A 27702-nucleotide genomic window follows, 5' to 3' on the forward strand; every position below is an offset into this window, starting at 1 on the left:
GGAAGAAGAATGCACAAAACTGACAGCTATACAGAGTGACTTCATTTTAAGGAAAACCAGTGCGCAAGACTTGGAGAACTTCTCCTTCGATAAGTTCCAATCAGACCTGAAGCGATTGTCACCATTCTTTCTGTCCATCCTCAGTAAAGTAACTAAGAACTCCCGAAACCACATCTGTGCAAGTGCTGCAGTTGCCATACGTGGCCGGAACAGTCAGCTCTCTGCATTTTCGCACTACATAAACACAGTTCTGCAACATGGAGGGGCAAAAACTGCTGTATTTGCTCGGTTGTGTAAATTCGGAATATCTACTACACAGGACAATGCACGAGTGAAGCAGAGGGAGTTGGCCAGCACATGTGGGAAGGATTTACAAGCCATGAAGAGGAAGCTGGAAGCACATGCTGAACAAAAGTTGGATATACATACTGTCGGTGGGGACAGGGATACACATGCTGTCGGTGGGGAGGTGGATACACGTGCTGTCTGTGGGGAGATGTACAACCTATCTATAACAGCAGAAGATTTCAGTGATCTTGCAGTCGGCTTCCTGGCCCCTCCAATTGAACCTGAATGCACTCTACAATCTACTCCACCATCCACCCCACCACCACCACCACCACCAACTTACAGTATCATATTCGATAACCTGGACTTCTACAAACAGACACATCACCAGTCAGAAACAAACAGCAACAACTCTATCCACTGGACACATCATATTGCCGTACAAGACCGTGTCTCGACTCATCATCTTCCAAACAATGAACCCGTCAAACCACTTCCACTATTCCAAATTGGAGACTGTCTTCCCACCCCAGAGATTGAAGCTCACCTTCGTACCGAATTCATTATTCTCGGTAGCCGTATCCTGACCAAACACCTCCCTGCTCTAAAACAGTTTGCACCTGCTGTAATCTATCACATACCACACCAGTATTCTGAGACTATGACACAGCCATCAACTGAGGTGAGCTACATATAGTATAACTGGAATGTAGTAGTCTTGGATTTTTTTTCTGTCAATTATGCTATTCTCTACTAATGTCAAAAGCAAATTATTTATTTCAAACTTCATGCACATAAATGTGTTGAACAATTATTAAGTAAATATATAAGCTTTGCATCTTCCTGACCTCTAAATCTAATGTAAGTATCTGGGTACACTTTAGATCGTTATGAATTATAATTTGTAGACAATTGATAGTTTGTCATGTTTCTATGCCGTATATAATAACCTCTGGCCACTTGCTTACGCTGGGTATGTTCAATGGAGCATCAGCAACTACACACTCTGACAAATTCTTCCTTATTTTCAGTTTCCACTTGGGCTGCTGTTCAAGAATGAGAGTGTTACTTCAGATCTTGTGGATATCCTACAGCACATGCAGAGAGAGTAAGTGTTGTGCACACATACAGTATCAGTTTCTACAATTCTTACCTTACCTACAATTCTACGTTTGATCCATCTTCCAAGTCCAGGTGCACTTGCATAACTCTCAGCAGTCTTTGTATCCCTCCACCAATGCTTAAGCATGTCATATTTTATCTAAATTAAACCTTTTATTGTCCTTGGTGGATTGATTCAAACATGCAATGCTGTCGATTTGTTCACTTCCTTCCAATAATTTTAATGAAAATGGTCCTGTCCGATATCCAAGCAGATGTTTTCTCAGTTTGTTTTATATGGTTTGCTCAACCCTGATCCTTTATCTGCTTGGATATGAAGTCCTGAGCCTTGAACAGAATATATGTTGGCAAATACATGACATTAGTGATCGACTAATGGACATCATTCTCCTCTTCAGATAGAATCAATGGACAATTCCCTATGTAGTATTGAAGGGAGACATGTACACAAGTAACAGTGTAGAAAATTAGCTTTTGGCTTGCTTTGTCTCCAGATACGTCCCAAGAACACCAACAGGTCTGCAGAGCATCTTCATCGGGGGTGACCGCCTGACTGAAGGCAACAGCAGATCCGTACAATGGGCCTTTGGGGAAGGCGAGACTCCTGAGGACAGGCTGGATGGATTACTCGCCAAATTTGAAGACTGGCATGCCTTCAGGATTCTCTTAGGGGTAACCTTTATAAACAATATTTTACTCCCATTACATTTTCCTTTGCAACCCCAAGACATCAATATCTTTTGTATACTGAACATTTGAACAGGACAATTATTCTGACATTGTCCAAGTATTTTATTGTCCTACATGTAGCACTTCCAAATTGTCAAAATGGTTTTACATGTGAAATTATCAGATTCCTATTGTTCTCTCAATTACTTCTTCCATTCATTTCTCTGTTAGTGAAACTTGGCGCTGTAGGTACGACATGTGACAGTTATTTCACAGCATTAAAAGGACTGCCAATCATCACACTTAATATTCTTATGTTTATGGCCTTTGCAGGTACACTTCAAGATCTTCTGCACCGAGAGGTCAGCGCGGGACCATGGAACTTTATTCGCAAATATGAATACAGTCAAGTGTAGCAATGCTAAGAAGGGACCGCACCATGCCTTCAATGCGTACAAAGAGTTCGTCCGGAAGGACACGTCTGCCCTCTTCATTGCGGCGGCGATGGAGGTCTTTGGAATGGAAAATGTGGAAGGTGATTTATAAGATTTCTACATTAGATACACCGACATTGCATTATACAGCCTTACATGTCTTTTATGTTGACAACATAACCTTACAGCATACGTAGCAATCCATTCCTAGCTTTTGCAATTTGAGTTCCGTGCATTTTTATCGGTGCACAACTTGCATGTGCTTGCACATCCATCAGCCTTACTTAATTGTCTCACAAAGGAATAGAGCTGGAATTGGTACTCTACGCATCATCCCTCACTCAGCTTACAGGTGCATCACAGTAGGACAGACGTCAATGGAAAGGAGAGGCTGGAGCACACTGCAGCTAGTTTTTAAAGACTTTATTTGTGCACACACCCGACTAACGTTTCGGTGTTGCTACACCTTCTTCAGAGTCGATGTCTCAAAGTAATGAACTGAGTGAGATGATGAAGTTATTGAAACAGCAACAGGAGCAACTATCTCGACTCAGTTGACTCTGAAGAAGGTGTAGCAACACCGAAACGTTAGTCGGGTGTGTGCACAAATAAAGTCTTTAAAAACTAGCTGCAGTGTGCTCCAGCCTCTCCTTTCCAAAGGAATAGAGCTGCAACATTTCAAGTCTGAAGTCACACACCATAGTCCAATGTTCTGTAAGAGGCTTTGTTATGACACTCTTAGGTGTATTAGCTACTGATCTTATGGACAATTTGTTGGTCCCTTTAGTTGCAGGGATGGATTTTGAATATGCAAATAGATCACAGTATCTACAAATATGACATAGTGTAATTATTTTTGAGAGGACTACATGTAAGACTACATGCCATTTTGCAGTAACATCTATAAAGCTATCGGTGCTTTTTCATTATGTCTTTTCAGATGTACCCAAGGATTTACCGCAGGACATCATGAGCATGACCAAACAGGAGCAGCGAACTTGGCTCCACGACAAAGTGGCCAAGGTTGTTGACAGGTTTGTCATCAACGCTGACATTGCCAACATTTTCCAGGGTGTAAGTCAGGCATCACAGCCCCAGCAAAGGGAGGAAATGAGCTGCCGGGAACCCGGGTGCCAGCGTACCTTTGTTTACCCAAAATGTCGGCTCAAACATGAGAGGAAAGATCATGGCCTAGACTTTGGGGAGGACACAAGCCACAAGGAAGAGCCCACTGCTAAGCCTCCCTCTTGTGACTACAAAAAAAATCACACGGAGGCAAGGCTTAGCTTTGGGCTCTTCCTTGAGGACATGCAAGATGCCGTCAGAGAGGGGGACGGGGAGCGGCTGATCCGACTGTATAGAGTCGCTTTGTTGTACTACAGAGCCTATGGGCGCACCCAGTATGCGTATAGCACCTTGCTTCTGCTGATTCATGTTTCGGCAGTGCTGTCACCAGCAAAAGCACATAGCCTGAAATGGAACAGGTTTTTCAATGGGAAGGGGGGAAAAGGAAAAAACATCCCATTGGACTTGCACCTCGAACATTTAAATAACTTACTGAAATCATTCTTGAAGGGAATGGGGCCGAATCTTACAGAGGCCGGCGCAGATAGGGTGAGTAAGTCTCTCGGATCCCTCAAGAAGATTTTGGATAATGCGGACAGAGAGCTTACAGTTGCCAGTCCCTCTGGCTACCACCACTGTGCGCCAGAAACTCCAGACTTCCTTAAACTAGTGGAAGTTATCAGGAAGGCAGATCTCTTCAACTTCTCTGCCGACAGGGCATTTGGTGCCTTCCCAAACTTTGATAGAAATCTGCTAGCCCGCGTCAAGTATACCAACATGTGGGAGTGGATCATGGCCAAATTAAAGCTTTGGAACAAAAAATACCCGTAAGTATGGGTAAACAGTACCTACAACAATATGTATGTCTAGAAAAGAATGGGAAGGCACTAGATCAAAAAGTCGAATACCTGCCTATATGTAATGTGATGGCTGAGAGTTATTAATGATTATAGCATTTTTCAATGTTTGTAATGGAAAGAGGTCTCAACGTTGTATGCTTTAGCTTCAAAATGTACACAGTTGATATTGGAACACTGAGGAAATAGAAATAAACAAGACTGACACTGAAATAAAATGACACCTGTTTATTATAATCACTTTGTGTCTTTCTCTCTGTTCATAACAAGGATATGATCAACTTACACGCTGGTATTTGGTGTCATTTCATAATTTCTACAACTTATCAAATTGAAAAATCAAACATGATGGTGTTCATCAAAGAAAAATGAATTTTCCTAAGGTAGGAAATTGTCAAGGAGTCAAAGGTCACAGTCTCTATACCTTGTAGTAGTATTAGCTACTAGTCTATACCAGAGTAACTGTCTGGATCTATACCAGATGAACTGTCTAGATCAGAGTCACTGCCATACAATGAACTGACATCATTTTCGGTAACATTGTCATAGTCATCAGGCCCATCAAAATACCCAGGATAATCCAGGTCTGGTTCATCAAAAGATTCCAAAACTGATGGCTCAACATACTCAATGTCTCCAAACACCTCATATATAATGCGGAGAATTTCCTTAGCATGTTCTCCATAGAAAACAGGGAGGTGTGTGACAATGTAAACATAGTCAAAGATGTGTGTACAATTCTCAACAACAGACTCTATCAATTCGTCACTAAAACCTGTACAGGCTTCAGAGTTGGTATACAGATGTGTAGTATTGAGCAGCAGGTAAGCTCGATACTCCTGCAGTAGTTCCCTGACCAGGATTCTATCCTCTGGGTCTACATCTCTGTATCTAGTTTGCAACCTGAAAATATTCATGAAGGATTCAGATGGTGGGAAGGGTATTTCACATGCTTCACCTGCACATTTGCATGTCCTGTGACAGTGTGTACAGCATCTGTGACCAGGTTCCACGCTCACAGGGCCATCTTCAAACAGGCAATATAAAGCCTTACGAATGCAGTCACTTGGACTTGTAGTCACCAAGCCCTTAACACCCTTGTCAACTTTTATTAGCTGTGTCCCATGATAGTACAGAACAGCATTAACATGTGACCCACTACGCCCAGCTCTACCAATTTGCTGGAGTACATCTTCTGCGTCCTCCGGTGGGCCGTACATAATGACATAAGAGACATTTGGGAAGTTCATCCCCATACTGAGAGCATTAGTTGCTAGTACAATTCTACAGTTGCCATTACCATTCAGTGATGAAACAACATATTTCTTGTATTTAGGCAGGGTGGAACTGTGGTACATTCCAATGAAACAGTTTTTTGTTCTTTCTTCGGGGTCCCTATCCACCCAGGCATCTGGTCCCAGCTCTGTATGCAGGTAACGATGCACTTTGCCTGTTGTTTTTACTGACCGACAGTAAATGATTATCTGTGGTGCAGCAACACCACCATCTTTTACCAGTTTAACTACCCAGTCAAGGCATTTCAGCTTATCGTTTGGCAGTCTTACAATACCTAGTCTAATGTTCTCTCTGTTTGGGGATACGTGTATTCTCCTTGCTCCCTGCATGTTTAGCATACTGATGACCCTCTCTCTAGATTGGGTGTCCGCTGAAGCTGTCAATGCCAGGATTGGAATGCCTGTAAAACAGTAACAAACATGTATCAATTGTGGAAACCTCCTACCACAGAACCACTATTGGGTAAATGTACTAGTGTCATGCAGGTCAAACAGATGTGTCTACATGTTCTAGAGCAATGATGTCTGTATGCAATGTAAATAATGTGACCTTTTCATTCAGTAGCAATCAATGTGTTTGTAAGATAGATTTTCCTTCTGTAAAATGTATACATTAGTTAAACTTTAAAAGGTATAAGTGTAAGAACTCTGATGTGTTACTGTATTGTACATAATATGTGCACATCATGTGTTACAACCTGGAATAAATTCTATGCCTTCAGAAACTGGTTCCTCACATAATGTTACTGTTATGTATCTACTTTACCATTTTGAACATACACTGCTCTAGGACATTACTACTAGGTCATAGATAACATTGGTATAATCTAAAACATATGGAAGGACATATAGTTACAACATGTACATGTAGTTGTAATAATCTTACCTTCTTTCACAATTGACCGCAGTTCACCCAACCGACTGAAGCTTTCTCGAAAGGCAGGACTTCTCTCTTTCTTCTTAGCCTGTCCCCTTCAAGTGCAGAAAAAGATTATATTGATTAATTTTTTTGCAAGACAATTGAAGACATAACTTCTACATTGATCACAAGCGTTAGATTGCAGATGACGTTGCAGTATTAAAATACATCAATCTGAAAATACCTTTTCAGTATATTGGAATTAATTTCTACTTTGGGCTAAGTTAGGGCTCGTGTATATCAAATTATTCCATACCGGTCAGTTCTATATTTCTGATACCAAGTTACCAACGCATAAGAACAGATGTACTAGTACTAGATTTGGGACTAAAACTTTCAGCTGATGGAATCTATAAAGGTCTTAACTCATTGACTACCAAGGGTTGTTTGGAATTTCAGACGTAGGCTCCCACAGTTTCGTCATTTTTTGTCAGTTTTTGGACAGTAACCAAATATTTTACCTTAGACCTAAAGACACTTGTTCGAAAGCTGAAAATCTCAGCTTTCTACATGTGAAAACGGTATGCCCCTATCTTCTTCCATTCCGAAGATATTTAGCTTTAAGTGCGGACTACTTTATCGGAAAATATATAATAATAATCGAGTGGAGAAAAGGCCCTTTATGTCTCGGATGCGCTCTTTGCCTCTACGAGTTTAAATGATGATCTAATTTTATTTTCACTCCCCCAAGACAAGACCAGTAGCTTCCAAGTACACTATTTCAATGAAAAAACACCTGGATCAGTGCTGTTTACAGCTAATATTATCATCTGATGTGCTAGTTAGCCTGATGGGCATTTGTCATTCTAGTATAAAAAGTAGAAGCGCCTACACTCACCAACGTTAGATTCTGCTGCTATGTTGTGCTGGTTTTTCATTCCAAACTTTCCATTTCACACCTAATTTGATGACAGCAAGCCTTCTTATCCTTCTGTAGACATGTGTTTACAATTTAGTTAGCGAAGCCCAGACAGCCGTGTTTTGATGACTCAGGCGACTTCCTATAACGTGAACAGGAAGTGCATGATTTCCTTCACAGTTCCAGACAGTAGGCTTACGGTTATTAAAATTATTCTTGGGTTGGCGCCGAGCCTGGCGTTGTTATTAAAATCTTCAGATGATGACACGAACTTTGACAGCCATCTATGTCTCTTCTACTCATCACAGAGCCACCAAAACCTCACATAATAACCATTGGAGTGTCTAGTTATGAAATATGTAATAAAATATGAAAAACGGGTTATCCCGTGATTGGTAGTCAATGAGTTAAATTAGCCTCAATCAGTAAGCCTTGATAGAAATGAAAGGATAATAATGTACCATTTGTACGTCACGTGAACTTCATCCACAACTATGCCCACGATGTTCTGTCTGTACCGGGGAGACGCCAGCATGCTCCTCCACTTGTCGTTTAGAAGCCAGCTCTCTGGGCCGCCGAAAACGAGCTCGACATTTCCACTCAAAATCTCCTCGTCGTTTCTGCCCAGTTGCGCGGCCGAAACACCGAATTTCGGGGCCTCTTTCACCTGGTCCTCCATTAATGCGACCAGTGGGGAGACAACAATGACAATGGGTTTCTCCACGCCGTGGAACATAGAACTGCCCAGCGCCAACTTCTTGCACACGCGAGGCACGAGTTGATATATAAGACTCTTCCCGAACCCGGTAGGCAACAATGCCAGAACGTCTTCCCCGCCGACAAAAGCTTGCAAAGCATCTCTCTGTTCGCGTTTAAGCTCCGAAATTCCTTCGACTTCAGTGAGAACTGACGAAATCGCTTCGTCGATCAAGCGGGCCCGAGCCACCGCTACCAAGTCGGCCATGTTGATTGTTGACATTGACAGTAAATAGAATGATTGTTGATGATGATAGAAGGCTGGCCTTCACGTAAGAGGGCTTGGGGAGGGGCTTAGACTATCAGCGAGCCTATTGGCCGTTCAGATACTGAACGAATATCTGAATTCCAACTGCCAGGGGTGGCTGCAGGGTCAGACTCCGTGGTCAGCAAGCGAAAGTATTGAGCTAGCGCGGTCACTACGGAGGATGATACTCAGGCTAACCCCAAACAGCCATTGGTCGGAACATTGAGCTGTTGGAGCAAAGGGTTTAATTTAATTATTTCGAGTTAGTGGGCTGTAGGATCAATGGGAAATTTTCTGAATATTGACGCATCGGACTAAAGAGACGTCGGAAAAATTACATGCTACCTTCGGTATGGGGTCATCAGGACCACAGGCTGCTCCAAATGGGTACCCGCCGTCCCCGATCAGGTAATAACCTGGTGGAGGATACTGCTGCTCATATGAATGGTGAAAATGAATGGGGGAATATCGAAACGTTTTAGAGGAAGCAAAAATTCTTTTGGTGCTCAGTTCCTGTGCACAGAGCCAGCGCCTACGTGCAGCGCCAGGTGTAAAAGCAAAAAGGTTGCGTGAGGAATTTAATATCTCGCTGACCCGGTATGGTCCCCCCCTGGCTGTTTGTGTATGTATGGTTATAGTATGTGATTGTTGGTATGGCCAGTGTTGCCAGATTGGGCTGTTTCCCGCCCAATTGGGCTGCTTAGAATGGCCGTGTGCGGGTAAAAATGGCATTTATCTGAAAAACCAGCCCAATTTTTGCCATAGAAATCAATACAACTGGATTTTGTGCTTCTAGGTGGGTTTTGAGCATTTTTTGGGCTGGAAATCATCAGACTCATCTGGCAACCCTGGGTATGGCTGCATGGTTAATTGTATGAGTAAGTGCTTTTGTTGTCTGATTAGTATCTGTGTTGAAGTATGCATGTATGAGTGGGTGTGTGTGTGTGTGTATGTTGAGAGTAGGCCTATGTGTTCTGTTGACTGTATTTGTGTATATGTATGCATATTGCACTTGATGTTGTCCTTCTGTACTCTATTTGAGTTTGTGTTTTTGTTTTTTGTCTCTGTTTGGCTGTAAACTTGTTTGATGGTGGTGAAAACAAATTTCCCCTTGGGGACAATAAAGGCATCTAATCTAATCTAATCTCGCGATCGTTTTTTTGATCGGCAGCCCAGCCGTCAGCTAAAAATGGCTATTTTTGGAAATTCAAAATGGCGGACCATGGAGAAGATCCCCCTTTTCATGTATTAAAAGTGCCATTTTTCCAGTCATAATGAATACTTAGAATTTGATGGTGGTGAAAGTATTCATGAAAAAGGTAACATTAGTGAATGGACAATATGAATTCTGGAAATAAACAACTAAAAATCTCACACAGTGTCCCTTTAAGGACACGAAATCCGTGTCCAGGAGCACGGATTTTCCCAAAATTTGCCAAAATGGACACGAAATTGTTTTCCGTGATGGGCACACGGAAGTGCTTTCTATTGGTGATTACCACAGCACTGTGTTAACTCTATCATTAGAAAATACATACCAAATGCTAATCCTAAACAATTTTAATCCTAATACATATTTTTGAGAAATACCTTTTCCAGTTGGTTGCTAGGCTATCAATTTCATATAATGATTAAAAGAAAACTAGCTGTGCCCAGACCAAAACAATCCCTAACCCTAACCTGTCAGTAAGAAATGATGTTTTTGAGGGGAAAAAAATTGAAATTAGAAAAATCCTGAGAAAACACAAGACTGTGGAAACATAGAGTTGTGGGCGTATAGAGAGAGCACTTCTGTGTGTCCATCACGGAAAATAATTCTGTGTCCAGGAGCACAGAATTTTGTGTCCTTAACATCCGTGTCCAGGCGCACAGATTTTTTGGAGATCATGTTGGAACATTAACACGGTATCATGGAAGCTCATATTGCATGTTCTGCCAAAAATTTCATCCATTCGTGTGTGTTTTCACTGTCATCAGAATCCGGTGTATTACACTACCTTGCCAGGCACATCTGGCATAACCCTGGCCTTTAGTGGGTCGTGGTCGCGCAGCGGTGTTGGCATATTGGTGGCAGTGCAGTGCAGATCTGCAGACAGAAATATCTAACGTGATTTCTCAAGACATAAAAAAACGCTGCTTCCTACTTGATGCAGCAAGTGAACTGCCCCACAAGCACGTGGACTACACCCGCAATTCACATCAGCTAGATCAGTGTGTCTCTACCTTCTTTTAGGCGAGGCACCCTTTCAATTCATGAAAAATCTGAATTTAATTTATGTGTGAAAACTATAATAATAATTATAAATAAGTATAAGTAATTCTATGTTGGTAACACTAGAGGGCATTTTGCATTTTGATACACCCAAGTTTCCGCACTCAAGGAATTTAATCTGTGCAATTTCGTGTCCAAAAGTAGTAGGCCTACAGCTCAGCTGGCGATCCGATATGTGCTATGCGTGACTTTTCTCCCATTAAATACGCCTTAATTGGTCAAATTATGCTCCTCATTCTTCCTGATACACTGCAAGACAAACAACTCTACTGATAAAGCCAGACAATTGTTGCATTTGTTGTGACAGGCAATCCACAGCCATCTCTGAGATAACTTCACAACAAGTTTATCTCTGATGAGGCACGTATGCACAAATGCCCCTGCGCCTGGAACATTAGGTGTTGACCTTGCTCTCAGGACGCCTTTTCTCTCTCTGCCCATTCATTCTTCATACCATTTTTTTGCTTTGCAATAGGCCTACTGAATCTTGTTCATAAAATCACTACATCTAATCTGCTTTTGCAATTATACTGTTGTAAATTTACAATTTAATTTAATTTAATTTAATTGATATGGGACACCATGCAGGGAAGGAGTTGTCCTTGCCCTTGCTGCTAGAAGCTAGTCTAGCTGAAAACTCATCATAGCCTAAGTTCGATAGCGGTCTTTCTCCTGTGTCACAGTCACAGTGCTGTTATGTACACATTTATATAGTGCAGTATAACCATGAAGTTGAATAAAAATATTAGACAACTGCAGCATGTTGTAATTTTCACTTTTTTTCTTCAAGTCTGAGGCCAGATTGCACCATCTGGCGGGCAACATCCAGCCCCCTGGCCTTAAATCTGAATGAATACATGGCACCTTTTGGCCACAAGATGGCAGTGTTGTTTATGTCATGAGAACTCAGGGCAACAGACCATCTCCGCACAGGATCACCTCAACATTCTAGGACTTACTGAAAAGATTAATCAGTGATGCGTTCTGACGTGAAATGCACAACCATAGTCTATAAAATGATGGTCCTTTTTTAAACTTGAGAATGTCTGAGAGCTGATATACTGTGCTGGTTCTCTCATACTGAGGCAGCACTGACTCATTCATAATAATAATAATAACTGTGGCCTATTTGTATAGCACTATATCATACAAGGCATGCAGCTCAGAGTGCTTAACAAATGGGGAAAAACATCAATGTTAAAGATGGAGTTAAAAAGAGAAGTAGAAAGGAGAGACAGAAACAACAGAGCAAGACAACCAAAGAAGAAGACAGATAGAGATTGTAGAGTTCATATTGCGAACATACACAGTTTCATAGAGTTCATATTGTATTTTGCATTCAAAACTGACATTTCAAAAATTGAAAATTGGTATACAAATGGCAGACACAACAAATGTAAAATCTTAACTGCTGAAAAAATCACAACATGACAGAAGAGGGATTTCAGTGAAGAATCACACCGTTGTTATACCCCTCCTTTCCCCTATGTACGTCAGCATCGTCATCCTCCACATTTATCAATGTGGGAAACCTCCTCCACTCCTTTCTCAAAAGAGTGGACAGGAATGTGATCTGAGCTGCCCGCTCCAGGCCCATGTTATCTGCTCAGCGAGATGTTTAGTTTCCCAGCAGAAGCCCAACACTGACGCCCTCCCCGTTTATGTGTGTGTGGGAGCAAGAGTAAGCTTTGTAAATACCTCTGAGCATGCCTTACTGCATGTGTGTTATTGTTTTCAGGTCATTTCAGCTGGGGATAGATATTCATGTTATCTATATGGGCACCCTGGATCTTTTTTTTTCAATCTGTATCTTTTTTTAACAGTCTGTTTATCTATCTGAAATATGTTTTAATGTTGTTAATTCACATTATTTGAATACTAACTCATGGTCATTGGTGCTATGGTATATAAAGAGGCGGAGACTCCTTTCTGTGGCCACAACGCCTTCTTTGTTTGAACAGTATGGATTCGTTATGTAATCATCATCCTCTGAGATGACCAGCATATGCAGCTGCCATCTTCCGCTGTTGCACATGTTTTCCAGAGTGAGGGAAAGGAGAAGGGGGAATGCTATAATCCGTTGCAAGCAAAGAGGCCTCTCCCGCTCTTAAGCCACTGGTGTGGTGTGACTTGAAGAAACACTAGCCTAATTGCCACCTCAGCACAGCATAGAGCTGGGGTCCCCAACCTTTCTGGGTCTGAGGGCTACCGAGGGCTACCCGAGGGCTACTTTTGTACAAAATCCTCTATAGATGTCTTGGCATCATTCTCAAATCACACTATTATTGAATGATAATTTGCTTATATGTTATAATGAATACATAATCTCATATTTAAATTGAGAAAAGCATTAACAGTAACTAAAATCTGGTAGTCGTCACTGTTTATTAACATCCTTCGTGGGCACCTTAGAAGCTCCTGGAGGGCTACCTGGCGCCCGTGGGCACTACATTGGTGACACCTGGCATAGTGTGTTTACCAATCTTTACTTGAGGAGAGCATTTAATACCACCACAGCTTGTAACAAGTCAGGTAAAGTCTTCATCATCTGTAAAGGTTATTGGGCTGATATATTTATTTAATCAACCCTGGGTATAAAAAAGCCATCCGACAGTCAAACTGGGAAAACAGAAATGTTGCCACCTTCAGAAAACACTTTGTTATTTTTTTATTGTAGATATACAGAAGAGAGTTTTGTTTTAAAAATTGTAGCCCCATAATGCGCGCCGCGCTATCTGAGGAATGCTGTAATAGTCATTGAAAGGTTAATTACCATAGTACAACTCTACTAAGACATAACACAGGGCCTTTGAGTTTGGGCCTCTGTGTTTTGACGGGATAAAATGAGTGAATAAAAAAGTGACACTTGTATTAGTTAGGAGAGACTGAGAATACTTTAACTTTTTCACTTTCCACACAAATTTGACTATTAAAACTATTAACTACTTACTATTTTGAACAATATTTCAATAATCATAAAAGATATCTCCACAATCTGTAGACTGTTTAATACAATATCTGTTGAACATACAACATAAAATATGTTTTATAATATGACTATAATATGGTGGTGCAGAAATGAATACACCCCAATGACAGTCTCAGAGGAAAGCCATATTTTAGTAATTGAGCAACCATTCAATCAGTCTCAGAAGAGTTTAAGGATTCATTACACAGTTTTTTATCAAACAGGTTATAAAACAGTATTTGGCAGAGCAAACCCCTTCCCATTTGCGGCTGTAAGCAATGACACCACATGGAAGAGAAAGGACAAATGGCCGGACAAAAAAAAGTCATACACCAGGCGTTGGAAAATGGTCAATACTATACATGACATGGCTGACTGCGCACTGTTCAACCTCTGATTGTTGCAACCTGGTGTCAGTCAAAAAATGAGCTCACGTGGTTGGCTGATTAGCATCTAGCCCCTCCTCACAACACGAATGTTTGTAAACGAAAAACCCATGTATTAGAAGACCATCAAAGCTTTACTTATTAGTTAAACAACTGTATCCTCTGTGGTCCAAAATTTTAGGACAGGTGCATCTGTAACTGTCTCACAGACATGTCCACTTGGGCCACAGGCTTTAACAACTCAGCAGGAGCATAATTTGATGAGATGGTCATAGAAAGTTGTTCATCCGTTATCTAGGGAAGTAAAGATGTAAACTGGGGTGATTATTTCCCATGACACAATATGTCGCACATGGCGAGGAATAGTGTATGTGGGTGCCTTGCACCAGAGAAGCCTATGCTACAGCCCAGTCACAAAAGAGCCCGCCAAGAATTTACCAAGTCTTATTCTGACAAAATGAAGGCTAATGGGACTCTACACTCTGAAATTGTGATCCCAAGATCTTAGAGCTTATGGCATCAACACTGTACCTCTATATTGACTGTGATCTCACTGAATTGGTTTAAGAATTTTGATTTGAATGATTTATTCTGATAGCATTCCCAGTTTATGTGTTTAGAAGAATGCTTTGCAGAATGCTTTTGTGTGGGTATTAAATAATATTCTGTTGCAACCTCTAGTGAATACAATTTGCAAACAAATCTACAACAATGGGTCATGTCATGCACCACCGTTCTGCTTCTTTTAACTTAATTTTCTTCTGATTTAATTTTAACCAACCATTTTTAACCACACTGCTACAGTATAAAGAAGGCAAAGACTTGAATATATTTTAGACATTTAATAGTGCACAGGCCAGGATTAATCTGTACAGAAATAAAATTAATAATAAAAAAGATAAACCATTTACATTTACATTTTTGTAACTTAAAGTGTAACATTTACAATAACATGGTACAAAAATGGCATTATATTTGAGGTATAAATACAAGAATGCTTAAATTAACGTTCATTGTCATGCGTTACTGTTTAGGTGGAATACATGTTTAATATACACAAACATTCACAACACAACACAAGGCAGAGCAACTTAATTGTAAAAATTACTTTTATGCAAATTACTTTTGGATCTCAGAGGGTAAATGGAAGTGTATGCTTTGTTACTATTTACTTGTTTACTTCATTTTTATGTTAAAATTGAAAAAGAAGTACACGCAATAAAGACGTTGACGTTTATATTTTTCCTTCTAAGTATAGACATTGATGTTTTCTACCTTTTGGTTGCCATCAAGTCCAACTCCCTTACAGTAAAACCTGTAATATTTTCACCTTTATAAAAGGACCTCCCATTTACTTTCTTCTTGATTTCCTCTCCCATCCCTTCCATCACTTATTTTCTTTCCTCCAAGGGAGATTTATTTGTCCATCGGAGATGTGAAGGAGTCTCTGATCCGCACTACCTCTGCAGCACACTGGTGTCCATAGAGCTTACTGTACCACTCTGGGAAGCGACCCCTGTATATGAGACAGGATCAGAAGGTTAGATAAGTCGGTCTCATGCCGTACAATATTGTTACATATTAAATAATAATTACATAATAAAAATATGAAATTTGAATGTGGAACTGTTGTGTTGTGCAACGCTCTGCTCGAGGCTCTTTGAATGGGAGTGCCTTCAAGACAAATTTAACTATTTGCATCTGCAAACTGATTAGTCTAGCTATTCAAATATGCCTTCAACTACAACCTCTGTTTGGTCGTTGACTAATTAGGGAGCAGGTTGATTCGTCCTTTCGTGTTTCGGCAGCACAGTTTCCTCCACTATGCAGTCGTTCCATCCAGGCTACCTATCGCCCTGAGCAGAAGAAACCTTGTATCTCCACTTTTTTGTATTATTGTATATTCGTTATCATAAAATATAAATCAGCTCTAACTGGTCAGTCTCCATAAGTATATATCTTTGATAAGTTATTTAATAACCAACTTGAATGATGAAATGTGTATTTATTTAGAAAATAGTGATTTATAAATTAATACAATTGTGGAGATAGTCATCCACATTGTCTGTGTGACTGATCTAAAACCACCACATTCTTTGGGCTGTAATTGCTGTAATTATTTAGAAGCTCAGCCTGGACGGAACGACTGCCCCCTGTGGATGAAACAGCTGCTCCCACAACTGCATGGTGGACGAAACATATGCTGCCAAAATGCTGAAGGGCACATTGACCTGTATCCGCTAATTATTAGAATGGCATTGGACACCAGCATATGAGTTCAAAAACCCACCTGCGCCACTTACATATAAGTGCAGTGAGCACAATCAATATGAAGAAGATAAGAAGACCCTCATAGAACAGGACCAGCAAAGACTGTCCTTAATGTATATAGTATAAATGTATTCATGTATTGTAATAAAATGTATACATGTGAACATGTTTTGTGGGTCATGTGTTCAAGCTTACCGGCAGTCGACCCTGGAGATGTGTGTGAGGCGGGTCTTGTTTTGGCCACAGGGCTCCATGTAGTAGCGGGAGGTCAGGACATTGGCACGCACCCCCATCACTGCAGCCCTGTCATGATCAACCGACTCACTCAGCAGGGCACAGGCAGCCTTGGGCAAGTCCGTAAACCATGTCCTAAATCACACAAATACACACACACACACACACAATGTCAGGCATTAACTTAAATGGTCAACTCTCAATCCAATCTCAAGTCAAAGTATTTTCTCATTTCGTAGCTACGTTACTGTTCCAGCAAAAATGTGAAGACCAAGTTAGTGGAAGCAGATAGTACTCTTTAAGGTAAAAATAGAGATTAATGGAGAATAGAGAGTTCAGGATGGAGAATCAGTACCTTGAACTTGTATGGGGAAACAGACAGAAAAATACACATGCAATTTGATCAACAAGTAATCTTGTTGACAATGTACTCCACTGATACATATCTATGGACAGATGTCTATGGACAGATGGGAACAGTTCTTACCTCAGCACCACATGGTCTCTCGGTGGGTGTGGCGCCATGCTGTTCCGGACGTACTGATAGACCTCAGCATGCTCCTCGAGCGTTTCCACCACGCGGCCCTCCAGAAGGTCCTCATCCCATCGCTGCTGCTCACGCAGGACGCGAGAGAGCACCTCCTCTGGCGAGGCAGGGACCTCTACAGACGCCTTCCAAAGCCGTAGCCGAGAACCATCATGCATCTGCGGAAAAAAGACAAAGGGAAATTATTTCAAACTGAAAAAAAATGAGGTGATCCCACTTATTCCATTTTTCTTTTACCCGGTTGCCACATTCCTTTCTTGTATTTTTGTAATTATTTTCCTGAAGCAGTAATCTAAAAATGGCTTGTTTTGGCTCTACTGTCATCTAACACTTTGTGAGAAAGTATATAGATCTACAAGGCTGCTCTAATGACAGATACGTATACGTATTAATATATAATGTGTATTGTAACCACTTCAATAGAATAGTTCTGACAAATAAAAAGACATGCACACTAATATTTTGAATTTTTTCATGTTAGGGTTATTATTCAGCGTATTTTGTTTTGTTTTTCTCACCACAACTAACAAAAAATGTATTTATTTCTCATCAAGCCGCCATACAAGTGTGTGATGTGACCACTGGCCAGCACGAAATATCAAATATTGCATGGTGCTATATACCAAACTGTTCTCCCGTGCCTCACATGGATAAATACTTAGTACATGTCAGAGAGTAAGGAGAGATTCGGGACAGAGATTCCACCTTCAAGGCGTGTGCTGCCTAAGCAGGAAGTGTGTGGTGGGAAGCATGAGAGGCATGGTGTGTGGGGAAAAGGAAATGGAGTGCTGAGGGCCACACAACACAGCACACACAGAATGATGTCATGATTGGCAAGAGGCCAGAGAGGATGCTGGGAACAGAACAAGGTTTTGTGGCTTTCACACGGACATCCAGCCTGGTTCACAGGAAAAGCTGCAGGCCTGTCCAGTCACCAGAAACAGAAAGGATGCAGTACATGCAGCGAGTCTTCAAATGCTGAAGAGCAGTGCACCTCTTATGTCTCTTCAGGATGTTGTGTGTCATGTTCCCAGGTTACTGCACAGTACGCTATGTTAAAGGACCAGTTTGGTCAATTTCAACATGCAGTTGTAATGCTCACACTACCGTGGACTTGTCAGTACCTGAGGTTTTTTTTTTCTTCTTCTTCAGCCTTTTCCGAGATCTTGGTCATTGTAATGGGGGCAGCTCTTTGTTTACATTTCATAAAAACATTTTTATTTATTCCCAAAAACATCCGAAAGGTTATACAACATCAGCAAACAACTAGCAAACAGCGGTACCTTATGGGAAAATATTTGGAGTAGGCCTATGTTAATTAAAAAAAAATGTAAACAAACGCTGCCCCCATTAGAATAGCTCATATCTCGGAAAGGGCTTAGCCGAAAAATGTGGCATCGCCGGGTACTGACAAGTCAATTGTAGCGTGAGCAATACAACAGCAAATTCACTGAACTTGTCCTTTAACTGTGACAAGTCACCAGATGCGGGCAGAAGGCCAAACAAGCACTACATTCTTAGCAGACTAATCTCCATATAGCCTACTATGTATGTGTAGTGCCATGTCCACAGATAGGGACGAGGTGGTGCTAAAGCACCTACCCCTTTGCCCTATTGGACAAAAATGCCCTTTTTGAAAGTTCTTTATGATTATTTTTTTTTGTCACAATGTACTGTGGTCCATGTTGACATGATAGAAATGCTTCACAATCAAAAGCATTTGACAATAATACCCTAATATAATACAGTATATAGCCTCCATAGCCTAGTAAGGGAGCCGAAAGTTCCACATGCCCCCCTTCGGCACCTGCCCCGCAAAATGTCTGTGCACGCCACTGTGTAGTGCTGTGTGTTTCTTTCAGTACCTTCTTGTAGGCAAGTTCAGCAGGCTCGGGCGTGGAGACGCTGTCGTAACCCCGAAACTTGTCCTTGGCCTCCTTGAGCAGGGCGTCCAGACCCTCCTTAAGGTGGCCGCAATAGCCGTGTGGTCCACACCTCTCCAGCAGCTCCTCCATCTTCACGGGGCTCAGGTACTGCTCCATGTACGAATTCCTACAGCGACTCATCTCCTCAGGGATCTGCAGGGACAGAGCCAGAGATGGTTACCTATCTTGATGAGGTTGACAACTGTTTGATAAACATCAGAATTTCGCCAAACAGCAACGTGGTCACATGATGATGAGGTCATTCAGTTAACCGAAGATGATCCATCAAGACAGGACATGGGTGTAATCCTGCGCTAGTCGATCCCACGACCACTCAATGATCCAGTCCGGCATGGAAGGCACAGCTCAATACTGCTAAAGCTAAGGACCCAGACCAATAGCTCAGCACTATCGATACGAGGCTTCGGGAGGGAGGAAGGGTTACTAACGTTCTACCACCGAACTCTGCTAGTTGGCATCTGTTACATAGGCCATGTCTAGTGTGTTGTGGCATCACAAATGCCAGTGATAAAGATGAAAATGAATCCTAAACTGGCGATAAGCTGTTTGGTGTTGTGCTTTTCTACCATATTCTCAGACAAGGTCATGACCTTACATAATCATGGACATTGGCATTAATGGAAAACAGACAGAAATAAAACAAACTAGAAAGAAGAGAAGGTTAATTCTTTGGTTTCTTTTTAAATGTGAGGCAAAATACATCCTGGCAAATAAAAGCACTATGTGACTATATTGCTTTCCAAATCCCTAGCTCTGTTACACAACAACCAGAACTCTCCAACAGAGACTAGCAGAAGCTAATTACACCTGGGCAAAAAGTCTAATGAGATTCTACCTGATTTTCTGTGAACAACAATTGTGAGCCTTCCTCCAAATACGAAGATGAGTTTTGTAATGAGTTTTGTAATATTATGTAATGCTTCAGGGAATACGTCGTCTTTGACTAAAATCCACATTTCTGTGTTAACAATGTGCCTTGGTATTGGCTGTGTATACTTTAGACTTGCAGGATAAATGGAAGGCTTGGCTATGTAAATAACATAATATGCTATAACTGTGCCTATGTTCCAGATCAGTAAAGTAACTAAGTAAGTGCCAGGATACAGGTAGGCGTGTTAGTATAGCATTGACTTTTATGCATCATGGAGGGGTGGTGCAGAGTGACACCCACTAACATGGGCAGATGTTACCCAGGGCAGATGAAACCCCAGGGCAGACTCCTGACATGATGTTTAGTTTAGTTTAGTTTGTGTGTGTGTGTGTACTCGTTATTTACTCTTAAAAAAAAAACGAACCCCTCTTTGCAACTGCACTTGTTGTTCTGTATATCTCCTGTGCACTTTGTACTTGCTTGTGATGTTGGCTTGATTATGTCCTCTTTTGAAAGTCGCTTTGGTTATAAAGCGTCTGCCAAATGCAATGTAATGTAATGTAATGTAATGTAACATGCATGTTGTGATGGGGAAATAAGTGGCTGCTTTCTAACCTGGAAGAGTTTGTGGCACTCCTGAATCATGTGGGCCAAACCATGAGTAGCAGCCAAGTTCTCATTCAAGTCCCGCTGGTCAGGTTTCCCCAGGTTCTGCTTTCTGTTCATCACCCTGTAGAATTCAAGTACACATATTTCTATGCGTTACTAGTGTAGAGAGACAGATGCCCTTTGTGTACGTCGCACACACTCCACCGTGCATGCACACACACACACATACACACAACATGTAAACATGAACATACACCTACACTTCCATGACCACAAGCAAGTTAGATGAAATTATCTTTTTCTCTATTCCAAACACAACATTGGCCCACTCATTTTTAGTCCTTTCCTCTCTCTCTCACTTGCATTTTTTTAATCAGTCAACTCCATCCCACTCATTTTCTCCTCTGTATTCTCTCCTCTCTTTCGCCCCCCTTCTCTCTTCCCATCCTGTCTTCAGCTCTGAAGCGACTTCCCTTCCTGTGTTGGGCCATTGCCATGTATTGTTTGTTATGTAACTGATTGCATTGTGTAATAATTATATGGTATTAACAAAACTTCCCAAGACAATTAAGGTAGTACTTAAGGCTGTCTGTTTGATATGACGAATGAAGGAAGTTCAAGAGGGTGAGGGTGGGGTACGTCCTGTCCATGCTCTCTCTCTCTCTCTCTCTCTCTCTCTCTCTCTCTCTCTCTCTCTCTCTCTCTCTCTCTCTCTCTCTCTCTCTCTCTCCCTCTCCCTCTCCCTCTCTTTCTCTGTGTTTCTACACGTGCATACGGACACATGACCAGCATATTATTTAGACACAACCACAAACCCATCTACTATTCTCACACACACACAATCACACACACATTATACTCCAACACATACATGCCCAGGTCTTTCTCTGCATACCTAGGTGATGAGCTGTCACGGCGCAGTGTGTTCAAGTGAAAGAGAGACGGGGCTAGGCACACAGCCAGGTTGGTGCACGTCATCTGGTTGTCGGCAACACTTGCCGTCACATCACTCAGGAAACAGAGCAGTGTCTGAAGCGACTCACGGGCCTCGTCTGGGAGGAGAAGCACTGCCGCACTAACCGCCTGCAAACGCTGCTCCTTTGGCATGTCTGGGAGACCGAAAGCAAGGAAGAGAGGGAGGATGTATGAAGAAGACCAGGCATAATGGAAACAGAATAATAAATATAGCTGCAAGCAGCAATGCGGGGCCAAGCAGTAAACTTGCCCAAGTCACCACTGCAACCAAATTAACTGCAGCGCCCCCTTTCTGCCAAATCTCACCAATGTTGGTGTGCAATCTTTGGAGGGGAAGGTGATCATGTGAACCAAGTTTAGTTTGAACAGAGACTGCAGAGACTGCAGGGGCTGGGGCAGTGGGGCTTTGGTTGACACTTTAAAGCAATAGCAGAACTACGCACACACATAGCTCTCGTCTCTTTTGTGTCCAGGCCCCCTGCCGAGAATGGTGTCAGTGAACGTGCGCAGCCGGTGCCAGAGGGGACAGAGAGATGAGAAAAAATCCCTCCATTCTTTCCACAATTTTGAATGGTTGCTGTGAGCTGTTTTTTCAATCGTTATGAAAATTCATACCTGGGTGCAACATAGTGTGAAGATGACCTGTGTACCAATATTTTGAAAATTGGAAGTACGGTTCAAAAGCTACAGGCAAAAATGTAGCTAAAACTTTGACCTGTTGGTGGCGCTACAGAGTTTGAGCTGGGGATCTCATTTTTTTTGTGGTAGGTCATGGGATGGACTACTATGTATGTACGAAATCCCAGCCTAATTCGACAAACGGTTGCTGAGATATGACCTCACTTCCTGTTTTGCCACTTTTACGACAATTTTGATTGGCTGTCACGGCTAAACGATAACAGATATCCAATATTCCTTGAGACCGCATGTGTAGCTCAGTCCAGAGATACTATATACAGAGTTTCGGGTGAATTGGTCAAAAATTGCAGGAAAATTAACATTTTTATTGAATATTACAAAATTCAAAATGGCGGGAAAACTATCCTGGCGGAAAATGACGTCATAGGGTGCGTTGGATTCGGCTTGGCTCAAGGATTCCAGGGATACCAAGTTTATGAAAATTGGCCAAGCGGTTCAAAAGTTACAAGCAGAAATGTACCAGCAACTTTGACCTGCTGGTGGCGCTAGAGCGTTGGGACTGGGGACCTATAAATCGCTGTGGGTAATGCTGAGACTGTCCCCAATGTGTGTGCCAATTTACAGCATTTTCCTACCTACGGTTCTATGGGCTGCCATTGACTTGCTAAGGAGAATTCGGGTGACATAATAATAAATATAGCTGCAAGCAGCAATGCGGGGCCAAGCAGTAAACTTGCCAAAGTCGCCACGGCAACAGAAGGAACTGCAGCGCCCCCTTTGGCCCAAATCTCGCCAATGTTGGTGTGCATTCCTTGGAGGGGGGTGTGCTCACGTGAACCAAGTTCATTTTGAATCCCTTAAAGGGCTGCCGAGATATAAGCTCACTTCCTGTTACCTATTGGTGGCACTAGAGAGTTCGAGCTGGGAATCTGTATTTTTCCCTCCCTCCCTCCCTTCTTCCCTCTCTGTCCCTCTCCCTCTCCCCCCTCCTCTGTCTCTGTGTGTCTGAGGGGTGGGGGTGGGGGTGGGTGGGGGTGCAGGGGCTGGGGCAGTGGGGCTTTGGTTGACACTTTAAAGCAATAGCAGAACTACGCACACACATAAGCTCTAGTCCTCTTGTGTGTCCAGAGACCCCCTGCCGAGAATGGTGTCAGTGAACGTGCGCAAGGGGGGCAGAGGGGACAGAGAGATGAGAAAAAATCCCTCCATTCTTTCCACAATTTTGAATGGCTGCTGTGAACTGATAGTTTTTTCAATCGTTACGAAAATCCATACCTGGGTGCAACATAGTGTGAAGATGACCTGTGTACCAATATTTTGAAAATTGGGAGTACGGTTCAAAAGCTACAGGCAAAAATGTAGCTAAAATTTTGACCTGCTGGTGGCGCTACAGAGTTTGAGCTGGGGATCAGATTTTTTTCTTGGTAGGTCATGGGATGGACTACTATGTGTGTACAAATTCCTAGCCTAATTCGACAAACGGTTGCTGAGATATGACCTCACTTCCTGTTTTGCCACTTTTACGACATTTTTGATTGGCTGTCACGGCTAAACGATAAAAGATATCCAATATTCCTTGAGACCCCATGTGTAACTCAGTCCAGAGATACTATATACCGAGTTTCGGGCAAATTGGTCAAAAATTGACGGAAAATTAACATTTTTATTGAATTTCACAAAATTCAAAATGGCGGGAAAACTATCCTGGCGGAAAATGACGTCACAGGGTGCGTTGGATTCGTCTTGACTCAAGGATTCCAAGGATACCAAGTTTATGAAAATTGGCCAAGCGGTTCAAAAGTTACAAGCAGAAATGTACCTGCAACTTTGACCTGCTGGTGGCGCTAGCGGGTTGGGGGTGGGGCCCTATAAATTGCTGTGGGTAATGCTGAGCTGGGCCCGAATGTGTGTGCCGATTTACAGCATTTTCCTACCTACGGTTCTATGGGCTGCCATAGACTTGCTAAGGAGAGGAAAGAGGTGACATAATAATAATAAGAATACCAGCTAAAACAGTAGGGGCCTTCGCCAGCTTCGCTGCTTGGCCCCTAATAAGAATACCAGCTAAAACAGTAGGGGCCTTCGCCAGCTTCGCTGCTTGGCCCCTAAAAAAGCATATTTGGGGCTGCTTACAAGCACATGTTGAGGGGATATTTACTATATACGTCTTTATTCGGTAGAATGCACCATTAACTTAAATGGAGCTCCACAACATCACTTTTAGCTCAGAATCATGATCTCGCTGCTCAACAGAACTTCTAGAACAGCATGAGCCCTGAAGTCAATGGATTATTTTGTTGTTAAATACAGAACTAATTTCAATCTCCAAATCATTGAACTTCAATGTCATTCTAATGTACAGTTCTGTTATTTACCCTGAAGGCAACTAAGGTGTCTAGCAGCATACACACATAATACAATGTACTTTATATACTTTGCAAGCCAATAAAAGAAAAGAAGATACACATAATATACAGTTCAAGACGGTATACAGTACATTTCCGGATGCATCAAATACATACAGACATACATTTGGATTACTGGATTGGATGACTGACGATCGATTTGTGCAGACTTCTGTGGAAACCTGGAAGATAATAGTAGGTATGTGTGCTGGTTCTAAAGCTTTTTAATAAGCTAAGCCGCATGAAATGTTCTAGCACTGTTCACTTTATCCAACTTTCTTTGGCCCAATTGAGCGCCCAAAGAAGTAATGGACGGCTGTCAGGGTTCCATCACTGAAACATGCCAATTGGGTTTCTTGGTCACTAAGGGGTTAATGTTGTTGTTGATAACAGTGTTGAGTAACCATGCACTGATTTACTGCATGTGCCACCGCATTAATGGACGGCTGTCAGGGTTCCATCACTGAAACATGCCAATTGGGTTTCTTGGTCACTAAGGGGTTAATGTTGTTGTTGATAACAGTGTTGAGTAACCATGCACTGATTTACTGCATGTGCCACCGCATCATGTGACAGGTATTTCCTGTGGTTGCACTGAATGAATCTTCCTGAGGCTTTCACAATCAGTTATTTATACAAGACAGTGTGTTTCTGTGTGTGTGAGTGCGTGTGCGTGTGCGTGCAGGTTTCTCTTACATTGGTAGATTTGCAAGAAGGTGTCTGCTAGCTTGGTGGTGAAGAGGGGTTCTGGAAGGTCTCTGAAGTACTGCTTCAGCATGTCGGCCACGTCGTAGGCAGACTGGCCCTCGTAGTTGACTCCAACCCCATCTGCACCACAGGATTCATTCATTTGACGGAGCGCCTGGATGCGGGACTTCACCCCTGACTTCCTGAACAGGCCCACCTGTATACACAGAGGGAGAGAGAGAGAGAGAGAGAGAGAGAGAGAGAGAGAGAGAGAGAGAGAGAGAGAGAGAGAGAGAGAGAGAAAGAGAAAGAGCATGAGTCAGTCTGCTTGTCAAGAATGCACTGAAACAAGGGTTCACAAAGCAGCCACTCTTGGCTGTTGGAACACTCGCAGTCTGTGAATGGCTACAAACATGTCAGATGGCCTGTTATTTGTCAAGTGTGATCTACAGACATTCCAGGCCCATAGGAAACTCCTAGGAATCAACATGCCTCTGATTCTCTACTCTGCCCTCTATGCTGTCATATTTGCTACAAACACAAAAGAAACACTTGACATGGAAAAAGAAGGAATGAGTACAAACGGATTTCTAAAAATATGGTGATTATGTAATGGAGCCCGTATTTTCCATCTCGTACAAAGATTCTTTCAAGTGTAGCAGGCCCATGACTGGATTGGCCATAAGGCATGCAGGGTATTTGCCCGGTGGACTGTTGATGATTTTGGCCTGGTCCTCTCCTCAATGTAGTGGTATCAACCCTGATGCCGCTTGGTACAGCAGACTTTTCCCAGTCCCAATGAAATATTCATTTTGGCTGTTGTGGTCAAAATAGCTGGTAATAGAGGACTTGAAAAATTGTCTCTCTCTCAATGCACGGCGGACCAGTCTTGGCTGAAAATGCCTGGCCTGATTTTCGCTCCCAGTCAAGCCCTGAGCAGGCCCCTTGTTTGAATGCTGCCTCTTCATATCTTTGGAGGAGGAACTGTTGAGTATCTGTATGCTAGGAAGTGAGTGTCTATCTGTAATATATGGTTACTGTATGTGAGTTTGGAAGTGAGTGAGTTGTTTGGTGGAATAAGTAACAAGTGAATTAGATGTGGCGTGTGTGCATGTGCATGTGTGTGGGAGAGAGAGAGCGACTTAACAAGTTCAAGTGGGTTCACTAGGTGACCTGTAAAAAAAAATGCTACATTTATGTAACACGCGTGTGTGTTTGACCTCAATGTCAGCATACATATTTGAGCCTTTTTTTTTAACGTGTTTATGTCAGGAGTAAGGAATGAGAGGTGATCTCCCAAATACTCTCTCTCTCTCTCTCTCTCTCTCTCTCTCTCTCTCTCTCTCTCTCTCTCTCTCTCTCTCTCTCTCTCTCTCTCTCTCTCTCTCTCTCTCTCTCTCTCTCTCTCTCTCTCATGCGAGTGTGTGTGTGTGTGTGTCTGTGTATGAGAGAGTGTGTGTGTGTGTGTATCAAACTCACTGACCTGATCCAGACAGTGGCTCCTGAGGTAGCGCATGGCCTGCTGGATGCTCTGTGGAAGGGGCTGTCCTGTCCGCTGCACGTTCACATGCAGAGGAACCCCAAACACACTCCTGTCCTTGTAGTCTCTCACCTTCATGCGCTTCATGAATTTAGGCACAGCCCTGTGGTATATAGAACACACAGTCAGATTTTAAGCGGTTATGTTATATCAACACAATATGCTCTTTCTGCGTTTTCTCTGGCCGTTACAACGGGTGTATATCTTATATTTTATGCCCCTCCAGAGCTCAAACGTTCAGAGGGCAGAATGCACATACACACACACACACACACACACACAGCGCCTTATTAAAACATGGACGTATAAGCACTCTTGTTTACCCAGCCTAGCAGTAGTGACATGACAGAGTACTTACATAACACATAAGATGTACTGTGTGTGTGTGTGTGTGTGTGTGTGTGTGTGTGTGTGTGTGTGTGTGTGTGTGTGTGTGTGTGTGTGTGTGTGTGTGTGTGTGTGTGTGTGTGTGTGTGTGTGTGTGTGTGTGTGTGTGTGTGTGTGTGTGTATGCGTGTGTGTGTATGCATGTGTGTGTGTGTGTGTGAACATTCTGCCCTCTGAACGTGTGAGCTCTGGAGTGGCATTTATACTTGAAATCTTAGACAAGGGACGGCTTTCAGCCACTGCTTATTATTCTCTCTCAATCCCGTTAACCCACCCCCCTGAGATGTCTCTGTGCTGTGCTGTACACATTACTTGTCAAACGAACAACAGCTTGTTTTGCAGGACTGTGGAACGCTACAAGATTTCCTATCCCACCCCCCTGCTTAACACAAGAAAGACACAGTGTTGTGTTGTGTTGTTAAGGTGACATACGGCTGGACTGGGGGAAAAAAGGT

General features: G+C 42.4%; 3 protein-coding genes across 4 annotated transcripts in view; 1 reads left to right on the plus strand and 2 right to left on the minus strand.

Annotated features, from left to right (window-relative positions):
* Positions 1-876: 876 nt before the first annotated feature.
* Positions 877-4604, plus strand: LOC134466518 (uncharacterized). Its single transcript, XM_063220413.1, has 5 exons — positions 877-970; positions 1320-1396; positions 1905-2082; positions 2413-2614; positions 3454-4604. Exons 1-5 carry the CDS (start codon positions 950-952, stop codon positions 4407-4409), a joined length of 1434 nt encoding a protein of 477 aa, XP_063076483.1. The 5' UTR covers positions 877-949; the 3' UTR covers positions 4410-4604.
* A 138-nt stretch (positions 4605-4742) lies between these two features.
* LOC134465639 (bifunctional 3'-5' exonuclease/ATP-dependent helicase WRN-like) lies at positions 4743-7629 on the minus strand. Its single transcript, XM_063219410.1, has 3 exons — positions 7488-7629; positions 6617-6702; positions 4743-6131 (listed from the first exon to the last, which is right to left on the minus strand). The coding sequence occupies exon 3, from the start codon at positions 6067-6069 to the stop codon at positions 4879-4881; it is 1191 nt and encodes a 396-aa protein (XP_063075480.1). The 5' UTR covers positions 6070-6131; positions 6617-6702; positions 7488-7629; the 3' UTR covers positions 4743-4878.
* A 7335-nt stretch (positions 7630-14964) lies between these two features.
* The window catches only part of dlc1 (DLC1 Rho GTPase activating protein), a 126839-nt gene continuing 114101 nt past the window's right edge, over positions 14965-27702 (minus strand). For both annotated transcript variants that reach the window (XM_063219409.1, XM_063219408.1), the window contains 8 exons: positions 26805-26964; positions 25331-25538; positions 21511-21724; positions 20622-20736; positions 19055-19267; positions 17130-17347; positions 16604-16777; positions 14965-15653 (listed from right to left, as the gene is read on the minus strand). In XM_063219409.1, coding sequence (XP_063075479.1) covers positions 15554-15653; positions 16604-16777; positions 17130-17347; positions 19055-19267; positions 20622-20736; positions 21511-21724; positions 25331-25538; positions 26805-26964 — 1402 coding nt within the window. In that variant the 3' untranslated portion in view covers positions 14965-15553. The remainder of the gene's footprint in view (positions 15654-16603; positions 16778-17129; positions 17348-19054; positions 19268-20621; positions 20737-21510; positions 21725-25330; positions 25539-26804; positions 26965-27702) is intronic.

The sequence above is a fragment of the Engraulis encrasicolus genome, chromosome 16, assembly GCF_034702125.1.
Source record: "Engraulis encrasicolus isolate BLACKSEA-1 chromosome 16, IST_EnEncr_1.0, whole genome shotgun sequence".
Classification (NCBI taxonomy): Eukaryota; Metazoa; Chordata; class Actinopteri; order Clupeiformes; family Engraulidae; genus Engraulis; species Engraulis encrasicolus.

Excerpts from the sequence above, each read along its gene's own strand:
- LOC134466518 (XM_063220413.1), top strand. The coding sequence starts at position 950 with ATGACACAGCCATCAACTGAG. Across the intron at positions 971-1,319 it reads TGACACAGCCATCAACTGAG|TTTCCACTTGGGCTGCTGTT; the intron begins GTGAGCTACATA and ends CCTTATTTTCAG. Across the intron at positions 2,615-3,453 it reads TGGAATGGAAAATGTGGAAG|ATGTACCCAAGGATTTACCG; the intron begins GTGATTTATAAG and ends ATGTCTTTTCAG.
- LOC134465639 (XM_063219410.1), bottom strand. The coding sequence starts at position 6,069 with ATGCTAAACATGCAGGGAGCAAGGAGAATACACGTATCCCCAAACAGA.